At 44.5% G+C, this 13,541-nt stretch overlaps 1 protein-coding gene across 3 annotated transcripts in view; it reads right to left on the bottom strand.

Annotated features, from left to right (window-relative positions):
• APBA1 (amyloid beta precursor protein binding family A member 1) overlaps nt 1-13,541 on the bottom strand; it is a 239,651-nt gene that overhangs the window by 23,381 nt on the left and 202,729 nt on the right. For 2 of the 3 annotated variants that reach the window (XM_022573543.2, XM_089913285.1), the window contains exons 5-6: nt 9,862-10,007; nt 961-993 (exon numbers count right to left, since the gene is read on the bottom strand). In XM_022573543.2, coding sequence (XP_022429251.1) covers nt 961-993; nt 9,862-10,007 — 179 coding nt within the window. The remainder of the gene's footprint in view (nt 1-960; nt 994-9,861; nt 10,008-13,541) is intronic. The other variant, XM_089913286.1, reaches the window with a different exon arrangement.

Genomic DNA, 13,541 nt, shown 5'->3' on the forward strand with positions numbered 1-13,541 from the left:
CTCTGACCCAGGTGCGTGCAAGCAAGGTTAGCTCATACACAGAGGCATTGAGACACAGTCACCAGAACAGCGATGCAGACTTCAGAACTAGACTGCCAAAGCTGAAGGGACCACACAGAGGATGACACGGGGACGGGAGTGAGCATCTCCAGGTTACAGGGAGAAATGCGGACCCCTCCTTGCTTCTTCCGCCATGGAAGCAGTAACTGTAGTAGATCTGACTCCATGAACAATGATCGTGAATGGCACTGTCTGCAAGGGTTTCAGAGCCCAACAGATTGAAGGAACAAGGGCAACTGACTCATACCCCCAGGACCCTGGAGACGTCAGAGTTTGCTCCTGGGGGACAATGCTTACAGCAGGTGCAAACAAGGCAGCTGTGGTAAGAGGGTCTTCGTGTTCCCACACACCACAAACCACAGAAGCAGTACCCACTCCTGAAGCTACCCCAGTAAGAGCGAGCCCCAATGCCTCAGTGCCCCATGGGTAGCTCATAAGCACCTAGAAGCTTCACAACCAAAAAAGCACATTAGTCTGATTCACTCAGGGCTTGACTCTGCACACGTGTGGTTATTAGCGAGTTTTCTTTTTTGCATCCAGCAATCTGACAGATCCACAAATCAAACATGACTAGAATTGAGCAGACCCAGGTCCCTGCCACGTGAATGCTCCTGAATGGTGGGCACTTGCACACTACTGCAGGATACCTTCAGCATCCCCAATCTGCTCCCTGTCATTCCTCTGGAGTGAGATGACTAATGAGCAACAGAAAACAGCCACTTTGGGCAACCGAGTTTTGAGAAACGTTGGCTTATGGGGCGGTTCAAAAAGAAATCGGAACAAAAACTTGCTGGATGCAGAAAACAAAAACACGAAATAAGAAAAAAGGCAAAACGTAAATAAATGGGGGAAAAAAAAAACAGGCATAACACCAAGCTGATGAAGTTGTTTGTACTGCACCTTCTTCCTGCTTTTGGCTAATTTCTGGGCCATCTGCTTAGCATGGAACAAACAGAGACAGGAGAACAGTTAGAAAAGAATTTGCAGAGACTCAGTTGAAAAGGGAATCAACAAACTAATACTGACAGTGGTATAAAGCATTTCTGTGGGAGGAGGACTGGCTTAAAAAAATCCCACTCTATAATCGATTTCCTAGATCAGAATTTAGTAGCTGCCAGGGGTAGCAGTAGGAAGGACATGTATTGAGGTGCTTCTTACACTTCACTGCAATTGATGTTTTCAAAGAACCAACTTTTGATTCTGTTGATTTCCTTTACTGTATGCCTGTGTCCTATTTCGCTGATTTCAGCCTGTACCTTTATTCCTTCTTTTTTCTTTGGCTTTAGTTTGCCAATTTTTTTTCTAGCTTAAGATGAAAACTTAAAGTATGGATTTTCAAACTTTTTTCGTTCCTGATATATTTATATAAAACTATGAGCCTCCTCTAATCTCTGCTTTAGCAGTATCCCACAAATTTTGATGCTGCAATTTAATTATCATTTCATTCAAAACACTTTCTAATTTCCACTGTGATTTCTTCTTTGAACATTATTTAGAACTGTGTTCTTCTTAATTTTAATATATTTGAAGATTTCCTAGTTATCTCTTTGTTACTGATTTCTGAATTGTTCTCCCTCTTTATTCTAGTAATACTTCCTGCCTTAAATTTGTGTAACATTAATAGAGCCTATACCTAACTAGAAATGGATGTAATATTTATTCAAGATAGAATAGTTGATAAAAATAGAAACTCTGAGGCCAGACTGTCTAAAACTGAATTCTGGCTCTGCTACCTACTAGTTGTGTGACTTGAAACAAGCCACTTAATGTCTCTGTGCTGCAGTTTCCTCAACTGTAAAATGAGGGTAAAACCAGTATCGACTTCATAGGGCTGTTTTGAGGATAAAATGAATACAGTTGACTCTTGAACAATGTGTGCGTTAGGGGTGCCAAAACCACCGCAGGGTCAAAAATCTGCATATAACTTACAGTCAGTTGGCCCTCTGTATATGCAGTTCGGTTCCTCTGTATCTACAGTTCCACATCCTCGGATTCAACCAATCAGATTCAACCAGTCTTGGAACATACAGTACTGCAGTATTTACTACCGAAAAAAACCCACATGTAAGGGGACCTGTGCTGTTCAAGGGTCAACTGTATATACAGTGCTCTCAGAACAGTTCCTGGTGCAGTATAAGCGCTCTATTTGTGTTTGCTCTTATATGATTATGATGTTAGATGATTATAATCTGCCCATGTCAGGGTGCAACCTCTTGGCTTTGGCAGGGCTTGGTACATATACAGAGATCTTACTCAAACGATGCTGAGTCAATGGCCAAACCACGTAACTGCTGTGGGGATGGGGGTGGGGTACAGGGAGAGCTGCTCCCTCACATCCTTGGTACTCACCTGGTGGGAAAGCTCTTGCTCTCAGCAGCGCGTCACTATTTCATTAGTGACTACATGTGTTGTCTGTACTACCTAAACTGGATGAGTCAGCTATCCAAACACCAAATGGCTAATCTTGGTGCACCAGGAGACTAGGGCAGCCCCACTCCCACAGAGCCACCCCACGGCTTGTAACTGGTGGTCATGAGTTCGAGGTGAACAGCCTACTCTGGAAAAGTCTGAAGGCAGCAACTGCAAGCATCATCCTAACCACTGTGCATGACGGTGGAAATACCCGCACATCTGAGGAGTGGCCCTGTGCTGATGCTGTGCCACAGAGATTACTGGGTGGAATCTCAGTGTTCTGCCAGGGATGCTCTGATCTGCACCAGTTATAATCCTCAAGATAAACAACTGCTGTGAGATCCTAACATCTCTTTGTCTTCTGCTACCTCCCCTGAATGATATGGCAGTAATATATAAATTTCCATTATTTTTGATACCAAAACCTAATAGCTATTGGTCAAAATTCTTCACTCTCGGGAAGAGTGACCTGAAAGGGCCCTTTTCAAGGGAAAGTAAGTCTGCCACCAATGGAATGCCCACATTCTGTTTTTACTGGAATGGGTGATGAGGAAGAGAATCCGAAGGCAAACTGAGTTTCATGAAAGGCATTCTGAGACCATTTTTATGAAGCTAAAAATATTTCATGCACTTGGAGTGGCGCCACCTTTAAACCGCTTATGATATTCAAGTGCCCTGAAACAAATTAAAAATTTAGACACAACATTGGAAATGATGGTGGGGTTGGGGTCAGAATGAGAAGCTGGAACAGCAGAGAAAGGTCTAAGAGAGGCTTAAGGCCAGCATGCATCTTGAAGCAGGGAGTGACAACATCCATTTAAATCCTTGTGTTTCATGAGACTGATTGTGGCTTACCACCAGCAGGCTGTGGTGCACAGGACATACTGCAGCACCGTCCAACCTATCACTCGATCTGCAATGTGTACTGGGTATCTGCTGTTGTTAAGACCCTTCAAGTTTAGTTATGCTGGGGATCCTCCTGGCTATTCTAGCTTTTCTTTCCCCAGCTGACATTTACTGAGCACTTGGTATATGCCAGTATCCTTCTAAGCATTTCATGTGTACCAATGTAAAAGCTTACAACAACCCTGTGAGGTAGGCGCTACATTATCCTCATCTTTCAGGAGAGGAAACTGAGGCACAGAGAGGCTAATTAACTTGCCCGAGGTCACACAGCTATTAAGTGGCAGAAGAGATATTCAAACCCTGGAAATCTCACTCTATATTCCAAATTGCTACTGTGCCATCTGGACAAGTTTCTCATCTATAAACTTCTAAGGCTGTCTGTAAAATGGGGTTAATGATACCTACCTCACAGGATTCCCCACCCCCTCCATTTGGAGGAGTAAATGAGATCATGTACGTGAAGGGTCTGCTACCAGTGTCAATATCGTCTTTTTTCAACCACAGACTTCAAGTCAGATGGGAAATCAGATGGCTTAGACAATGCTACACTGATAGAAATTTTCATTCTACAATTAAATCATAATTTTTAACGCTTAAAGAAAATCTCTCTATAAAAGAATGGGAAAATCTGATCTTTTGGGGCAGGCTAGTAAAGACAGAATAATATTTGATAATGCATGCTTCTTACAAAAATGCATGGACCAAAAAATATCAAAACGCCATTTGTGAGCTTCACAAATGGAGAAAGAAAATGGAGACAAACACCACACTCTGCATGGACATGAAGCAGTTTCTACGGCTCAGGCAGAATTTAGCACATCACCCCGTCTTCCCACTGAGGAGCAGAGAATGAAGTGGGAATGAGGGTGGAACAAAGCACGAGATGTAGTGAGAGGAAGGGAGGTGAGTGAGCTAGCTGCACTGGCTTCCCGTTTGGTTCTCTAGGTAGGGTTAAGGCAGGATTCCCACCCTGGGCTGGGGTGGGGGGCTGTCTCTGCATAGTGCACTTTTTTTTTTTTTTTTCTTCGGTACGCGGGCCTCTCACTGTTGTGGCCTCTTCCGTTGCGGAGCACAGGCTCTGGACGCGCAGGCTCAGCGGCCTGTGGGATCTTCCCAGACCGGGGCATGAACCCGTGTACCCTGCATCGGCAGGCGGACTCTCAACCACTGCGCCACCAGGGAAGCCCCATAGTGCACTTTTGATACTGATAGCATGTAGGGCAAAGCTCTCTCCAGAATTTTTCCCTAAAACATGTTTAAAAGAATCCTCGCAACAAGACTATCAGGTACCACCACAGCGATAATGTATTCTGCGTTCAAGTAATTGTGGAAGCATCTGGTTAAACAAACTGAATTAAATTTCCTCAGTACAGGACTTCTCAGAGCCTTTACTAGGAAAACACATGTGGCAAATACCCAAAAAGATCCATTTGGCAGCGTTTCTTGCGCTTATTTGCCAATGGAACCCCGTCAGCGAGAAGCACTCGGCTTGCCCGGAACGTGCAGAGCACAGCTGGAGAACAGAGGCTCCTTCAGGCTGGATGACCCACCCGTCTCTCAGGCAGTGGCTCCCAAACTATAGCATACATCACAGTCTCCTGGAGGGCTTATGAAAACAGATTCCTGGTCTCTACCCCCATGAGTTTCTGACTGGGGTGGGGCCTGAGAATCTGCATTTCTAACAAATTCCCAGGTCCCACTTTGAGGACCATTGCTCTAATGCATTTCTAAATCATATGGGAAGCTTCCTGGAAGGATATTACTACTTCTCAAAAATTAGGAACAAAGGCAGAAAGAATATATTAGGGAGGGTGCAAAGATGAAAAAAAAAAACAAAAAAAATGGCAGATGTCCTGTAATTCCGCTATTGCATTCAGATGCACCTTATTTCTTACATTTTGGTGTATGGAAATGTCTTTTAATTTCAGATTCCTCAGCCTGCCTTGTATTACTGTTACCTAAACACTCTTCTTGGCTCCCTTATTAAAATGCATGTTTCTCAAGGTCAAGGAATTGGTTGATTTTTATCTCCTAAGATGCCTATCACAGGATCCTGCACAGGGACAGTTTGCTTTTTGAGCCAAATTCATATCTAGCCAAACCACAACTCCAAATTCGCCTCCCATTTTGGCAAATAAACCTATAAATTCTTTGTTAAATTAGGAAAATCGTAATTCTTAAGACTCCAAGTGTAAATTCAGTATCATTATTCAATTCCAGTGCACGGTTGCTGCTATGTGAGTGACAGGCACCATGTAATTGACAGACAGACCAGAAATTAAAGCCTGCTTTGAAATGGAAACCCAAACGTCAGGTTCAGTGCTTGCTCAGAAAGAAAGCACCAAAAACACACAGCCACAACTGGACTCCTGGTGAGGTAGGTCTCACTGGCATCCACGTCAGGTCAAACAAACAATGCAGGCAGAGGAAAGAGAGGGGCAAGATGGGATCCCTGCGGGGAGGAAGGGAAGAAGGAATCGGAAAAAGGAAGGAGGAAACTCCTCTGTCTCTGTGCAGGTGAGAGCACCAAGCCAGGAATTACTCGTCAGTCTGTGGTGAGGTTATTACTGAATGGACTTCCCAGTAAATTTTTCCCCCTTCCTTCCTGGATGGACGTGGCTATAAACTCTGTAGCCTCATTCTGTTCTGCGTGTCTCTAGAGGTGGCCCAGAGTAACTCATTCCTGAAAGGGCAGCCTCTCTTTAGGAAAAAGCGTGGCACCACCTCCCTCAGAGAAGGGAGCTTGAGTGGGCACCGCAGTGCACGCTCCCCTTGAGACCACCTGAGTGATCTGGAGAAATGCTCTCGGCCCCTCGGTTTCCTGTGCACGCAATGCAGTCTCTGTGCACGATCCTGACAGTAACTTTCTAGAGGGCGTGGAAATAAACCATGGGTTCTAGACGCAGCCTTCTCCACTTACAATTTGAAAAAGTGTCAGGCTGGGTGTAAAGGCAAACAATCTGACAGGAATTTAAACGGTGTAAAAGGAACATGAGGCAGAAAATATTTAATGTTAGGCAACAGTTCCTTCAGCTGCAAGAAGCACATTGTGAAACGATACTTATAAATGAAATGCAACCATTTAATCTTACTACTCTATAATGAATTCCTCACACTAGAGTAATTTGCTGTAAAAATAAATATACGTTTTCCAAATGCTTTCTCTGCTCTAGGCAGGTCTAAAATGGATTTATAATCAGAGAGCCTCTGTGTTGCCTGTTCTGATCGACAAAGCCATCTAATTTTTTGTTCAAATGACCTGTGGAACTTCTGGATACCAATCCTTTGAAGATTCAAAGTAAGCTTTCTGGTTTTTCACTAGGGAGCTGCACGTTAAAGAAGGGGAAAAACACTGTCAGAAACCGCTGTGGAAATGAGAAAATGCACAGAGCACTTGGCACTGGGCAGGATCTGGTACTGAGATGCGGCATCTTTCCTAAGCGCTGCCCTATGTTCAGGTGATGTGTCTGTCTGTGCCTGCTCTCCCTCAAGGTCACTGAGTACACATACGTGTCACAGGGCAGGGGAAAGACAGAGAGACTCTAACTGCAGGAGTCAAGGGGACCTGTCAAGAGGCCAGTAAACAGAACCTAGGAAAAACTCATCTAAAAGCAACGTGCAGTTTTTGGTCTCAGGGGTCTTCAGTACTATCTGGGGGTGGTGGCCTGTTGCTTTCTTCTGGAGGATTTATCTGAATGGGCCCTGGTAGTGTTCCTTGACAGGGAAGTGTTCTGGCATTCTGGAGGAGATAAATCTCTGTCATGTGGCTCCGTTCTGGACATTACAGGGTATCAAGTATTTCTGGTTCTGGCCACTAATGCCAATATAAATGTCCCAGACACTGTGACAACCAAAAGCACCACCCCATTTCCAAACACATGGTTCTCTGACGGGGGCGTCTGTCAGAGAACCACGCCGGGTCCTTGCACTGACCCTGGGGGAGCTAACAGTACCACTAACCTGGGAAACTAAGTGCTGGGTTAAGAGTTCAGCTAAGTTACTCCACGGTATTACTGCCTCAGCATCCATTTGGTTTGGCCAAGCAGCTGGCGTGGGCCTTAAAATGACATTGGCTCCTTCATGCAAGCAAATGCTGTGGAGAGCAGCCCGCAGAGTCACGTGCAAATGTAAGCTCCTGAAAGGACCCCCCTCGATGGCCCTTGTGAACAAGTCTCCCCCTGCCTCCCAGGGCCTTCCCCGTTGGTGCCCCTTAGGTAAGACCCCCATGGAGCTCACCAAAACTCCATTTTGGTTTGAAGTGAACAATCCGGCCTTAGTCTGGCAACCTCAAAGCATTCCACCCACAGACCCCAATAAAGAAAGGCTTATGCCCAGGTCCTGCCTTGACCTCCCCACGTGGCCCCTCCAGGTGTGCAGGTACTTCCTCCAGGACCTGTGAGTCATAAACTTCTCTATCTCAATTTCTCTTGTGGTGTTTTGCTCACCATCTGGCACCCTGGGGGTTTACTTAGCAAATGTTAATGTAACAAAATCATAACATGTTTGGAAACTGTGGGACAGGAGGGGTCAGAAGTACGTCCTTAAAGACTATGTTTTTAAAGTTCTCTGCTCTGTATGAAATAAGGCAGGACAATGCCTGAAAAGCAGCTTGTTCTCTCAGAGAGGTTTGTGCGTTCTTGTTCTGAACGTTGTGCCTGGGAGATACTAAATTAAGATGGAGAAGGCTGTGGGGATATCTGTGGGTATTACTGTCACCTCTTTATGATAACGGAGACAGTGAAAAAGAATCAGGCCAAGCTTGGATGGGCAGCTCAACAGGAACCTGATGTTCTACCAGCAGCATTATTGAGTCTGAAAGATGCGGAGGGCAGGAAGGTCAGCTTGATACATTGTCAGGGAGTTGTCTTGTTGGGAGCCGCAGGATAAGATGCATCTCTGGGGGTAAGATGTAGCTGTAAATTACTCTCTGGCTTACACATCCTAATTCCTAAAATGTCGATAATATTATCAAAAGTTGCAGTGTGGGCTTACCGTGCTGTGATGGGTAGTGAAGGGAAGAGCCAGCGCTGACCTTGTTTAATATTCAGGGCATGGCACAGCCTGGGCATGTGAATAAGATGGGAATCAGCCCCGACCGGAGGACCAGAAGCACGGCCCCTGCTGTGTGACCTCTGTGACCTCCGTGGTTGCTGCTCTCCCCTCCCTTGGGCTTTCAGGCAGCATCTCATCTCTCAAGGTCTCTCTGCACTCCTGTGGCCCTTAGTTCCTGACACCCCTCTCTCCTCCTCTGGCACCCCCTGCACGTGCGCTGGCTTGATTCACTTCTCATTTGTGCTGCTGAGCTTGAGGGTAAGGATCTCACTTTACAAATCACTATTTTCCCTCCCTCAGGGGACCTTGCACAGCCTTGCACACATAAGTGCTCAAGAAATATTCTTCCCTTGATGGAGACAGTAAAGGACTCTCACGTATGGCCTTCCACTCGTGCTTCTCATTCCACATGCCACACGAAGCCCAGGATGGAACTTGGGGATGTGTGAGAGAGAAGACATGAAAAAGGGACTGGTCGCTTGAGGAGGGAGTTGATTCTGGCCAGTGGACACCAGACAGAACCAAATCTGGGAAGTCATAACCTATCCCAACTCACTCGAAACACCCAGCTCTGATTTCAATGGTGACGCGATGCCTGTGGCTCTACATGGAAACAGCCTCAGGGGTTCTAGGTGCTGGTGGCACTTAATGGCACTTGAATTACGTGATGGCACCATGGGGGTCCCTGTCGCCCTTGGCTTGTCCGTGGTTCTAGGTGGCACTAGCATCGTGGTGGAGATTCTAGAGCTCTGCATTTCCATGGGATCAAACCAGCTCTGGCTGGTTCAAACTAGTTGTGAATGATTTAAACTAGACAAAAGTGCTTCTTCAGGGATCAAATAGGCTCGCTGCTTTTAAATCTTTATAAGGCAGATTCAAACAGGTTATGACTGGTTTGCACCGAGTTACCCTTGCACTGACTTGGTTCAGACTAGCCAGGGTAGATCTGATCAAATGGCTCGTTTTAGGTGAAGCAAGCCAGTTCAACCTAGCTTGAACAGGATCAACCGGTTCGAATGCAGTGACAGCTAGTTGGAACCACACTGTATCACGGACGTTTTAGTCACTGGTCTCTAACCGTACAAGGAAATACAGTGATACAGCTCTCACATATTATATTGGAAATATAACACTTACAATGTTATCCTTCCTCACCTTTTCAACTTTTCAAAGCTTTACACTTTTTCCTCAAGACTGGCCATTAAGAACAACCAAATTATGTAGCATTTATACATCAGGACTCCAGCATACTTTGGAAATCTTTTTTCCGTTTAGAACTGTTGGCAGGTACGTGTATAAGCACTGCCTGCCACGTCACCTCAATCTCCTCTCCTCTAAGCTCGGGACATGAGGTGTGGGGTGAGCACTACGGCCGGCTCAGGCGCCCACATCTGCCCGCCGCCCCCCTCGGAGCACACGGTGCCCCCTCACCTTGATCCTGCTTACTGCTTCCTGGGCCTGCATCATGCGCACGTTTTTGGAGGGGGTTTTGTCTGAGAGAAGCTGGGTGGAGCCCAGGTAATTGGCAGCAAAAATGATTCCATCGATCAAGTCCTCAGGGTCACAAGGTCCAGGAACTGTAACACACAGAGCCACAGTGGTGAGTGAAGCCACGCTCTACACCCCAATCACACCACCTCTCCCCCGCTGCTCACCTCCAGCACAGGTGGGCCAGTTCCAGAGACCCCTGAGCAGGTGCATCAACCTGCGAGTCTAGAGCATCTCTCTGGTCTACCTTCACTCAGCCCTCATTTGCAAATAGAAGGAACAATTTCTTCCTAGAGAAGCTTATTTCACCCGGTCCATTTATTGTGAGAAACAATGTGAATATTTCTTTAAACATGAAGCATAAAGTTCAGTGATAAAGGATGTTGTTTTGCCTGTTAGACTGCGGGCTCTTTGGGACAAAGAGCTCGTCACAGTCATCTCTGGCTGTCCCGTGTCTAGTCAGTGTCTGTCACCCACTGGGTATCAAATAAATGTTTGCTGGACAAATGGTTAGGTGAGCAGAAGGCCGTCTTATTAGAAAAACTCATTTTACAGCAGTTGCTTTACTCGCCACCCATGCATATCACCCCCTTCCATCTTATCCATAATGGGGGAAACAAATTTTATAAATCAGAAAAATGAGTATTTGTTGCCACATGTTTGGATTCCCAAAATAGCCTCTAACCTGAAATCTGCAAGACAGGTAACATTACCCTAAAGCCATGGTCTCATGCTGCTACCTTGCTGACTCACAGGCTACAATGTTCCCGGCCTGCGTCTACATACATATCAATTCCAAGGAAAACTGGAATTTTCTGTTCTCATTCACCAGCCTTTTAAATCAAACCTTAGTTTTAAATATTTAAAATGGGGACATCTGATTCTAACCACAATCACCTGTAAACCCTACTGGAAATTAAAACACGTTTCGGAATAATATATAACTTTACAACAGATGTGCTAAGTAAGAAAGGCGTTTTAATTCTGCAATGAAATTATATGTATTTTCTTTGGCTTGAATGCCATATTTGGAAAGACTAAAATATACTTTTTAACCCACTGTTAAAACCTCAGCGTCGTAAATTAGATAATTTGAAATGGAAACAATTTGCTTTTTCTTCTTGGAGAGCTAATCTGAAATGGTTTTTATCTTTATCCTTACACATCCAGCTCATCTTGAGCTTAAACAGCTGCTTCCCACGATAAGCTACTTATCAGGGCACAGCCTTAAAGTAATCTATTCATTTTCCTAAAACCAAGTTGGTGGTGGAAAAAAAGAAATTTAACAATGTTTTAGGAAAGGCCTTCACAAAGCGTGTGTGTGTAGTAATTAAGTCAGGAAACCTGTTAGTTTTCTGATTCTCATTCTTTCTGAGACTCTGGATAAACACTGAGTGGTACACAGCCAAAGCTGCCTCCACCACATACCAGTCCCTTACATGCTTCTCAACAGCTACACCCTTCCTACCCTGAAGCTTTTATAGATGTGAGAAGGATGCAGGTTATTTACAATGTACAACTTTAGGTATATAGCAGGGAAGCACTGTCAAACTAAAATAATACATGGACAAGTTTGGATCCACACTATGCCTTGTAAAAAGTAAGAGATTATCAGTCTTCTCTCAAATTCCAGCAATAGATTTATAATGTTACACAAACATAATCATTTTTGACAAGCCGGTATTGAGGAAAAAAAGGTCTCACCTGGAATAGCAACTTTTAAAAAGCTTCCATTTATTTTGTGAAAATAATGAATGTTAAAAGAAAAACAAAAATGCAACATCTTCTCTATGGGACTTCCAATATCATATATTCATCAGTGGATTTAGCTCTATTTACTGAAAAGGGTCCTTCTTTATCCATAATGAGTATGGATATGCAGATATATTTAAAAGCAATCCAGATAATATTTAAGTGACTGTATAAATGTCAGGCAGCCAAGAGACAGAACTATTGGACCTAAACAAATATATATTTGAGATATGATCTTATGTCAATTATCCTCTGGGGAAACTGACTAAAATCAAATGTCACGGTATTACACTCACAAAAAACAGCCCGAATTTCATAAGTTCATTTTAGGCTCAGTGCTAGTGGATTTTTTAAAAGTTAAAAAAAAAAAGTTATAATGGTCCTAAGTCAAAGAATTGCAGGTTTTCCTTTTCAGTGATGCCTTTATGCTGCTCTGTGGGTGAACGAGCACACACGTTATATCTTCACACTCATGTTAATGCCGAGCTTGAAAATCTCTAGGCCTAGAGGAATGGATGTGAAGAATAGTTTTGACTATTCTGAAACAGTCAACTTCTGAAAACTCCCCGAGGTACTCTTGTGGAGTTTTGGAGCTTTGCAAAGATGGTGGAAATAATTTCCAAGTTACTCAAGAAAGAAACCTGAGTAACAACCAAACCTATGAGCTTGTCCTGGGCTTCAGGCCCAAGGGTTCAGGTAGGTTTATGAATCCAGGTAATTCATTCTTGGGCAGTGGAACACACCCACGGTTCATGCACAGGATCCAAAGGCCAGACACGATGTCTGGGCATCCTCTGGCTCCCAGAAAATCCTCCTTCAAGGGAATGACAATCTACCCTGCCCCCCAAATCATGTGCTGTCCTCCCTGGTAGAGGATCAGTAGCACGCTCCAGTTGTGTGGCCTGACCTCAAGCTGGGATGTCTAGCCTGGACTGAGTTGTGGCCCCACCAGGCTTGTTGACAGGATACATTTGTGCAGTGAACAACCTGCACAACCATGTGTGGCGGTCCTGCATCAGATATTTTTTTTTTAGGTTAATAAATTGTAATTTTATTATAAAGGAATTGAGAAGTCAGAGGAGGGTGTTAGACAAACATTTACATAATTTGTTTAGCATTAAAAAACTACTTTGGAGGGTTCTAAGAAGATGGTCATAGTAGCATAGTTTTTTATTCTCTCTTAATCACCACCTAAAACAAAGAAACTAGATAGGGAAACCAAAAACCACTGGAACATATTTGCAACAAAACTAGGTGACAAGATATTGCCAGGAACACCAAACTACAAGCAAATCGCCAGAAGCCGTAGGACCTGCATAATATCAACATTTGTGTGGCAGAAAACAAAGGCCCTGCATCGGATATTGATTACCGGGAGAACGGTGGAGCCAGACTTCTGGTTCCCAGCCTGTCTCTGCTACTCTAACTGTGGGATCTTGGGAAGGTTGCTCACACCCCGCATGCCTCAGTTCTCTCGTGCATAACACGGGGATAATGATGCAGCCCACTTCACAAGGTCAGCGCGAGGATTCAGTTAGTTATTACCTAGAAAGTGCTTAGAACAGTACCTGGCAGACAGTGAGAAAGAGCTTGATAAATGTGACTATCACCAGCTCATCCAAGCAAGAGACGGGAATTACTGGGAAGGTCTTTTTATTTATTTTTTAAATGAAGAGCAGAATCTCTCCCTTAGTTAAACATCATTCCCATTTGAATGGGCCTTGATGGATGCAAGAGGTATATTGGACTAGAGATAAGGAGACTTGGCTTTTGGATCCAATATGGCCAGTTCTAGGCTGGGCAAAGCCCCCAGCCTCAGAGTCTCCTGGACAGAATCAGCAAAGGCAGGGAGGAGGGTCTTTGAGAGGTTC

The sequence above is a fragment of the Delphinapterus leucas genome, chromosome 6, assembly GCF_059928025.1.
Source record: "Delphinapterus leucas isolate spDelLeu-1000000601 "Yukka" chromosome 6, BTC_Dleu_Yukka2, whole genome shotgun sequence".
In the NCBI taxonomy this organism is placed as follows: Eukaryota; Metazoa; Chordata; class Mammalia; order Artiodactyla; family Monodontidae; genus Delphinapterus; species Delphinapterus leucas.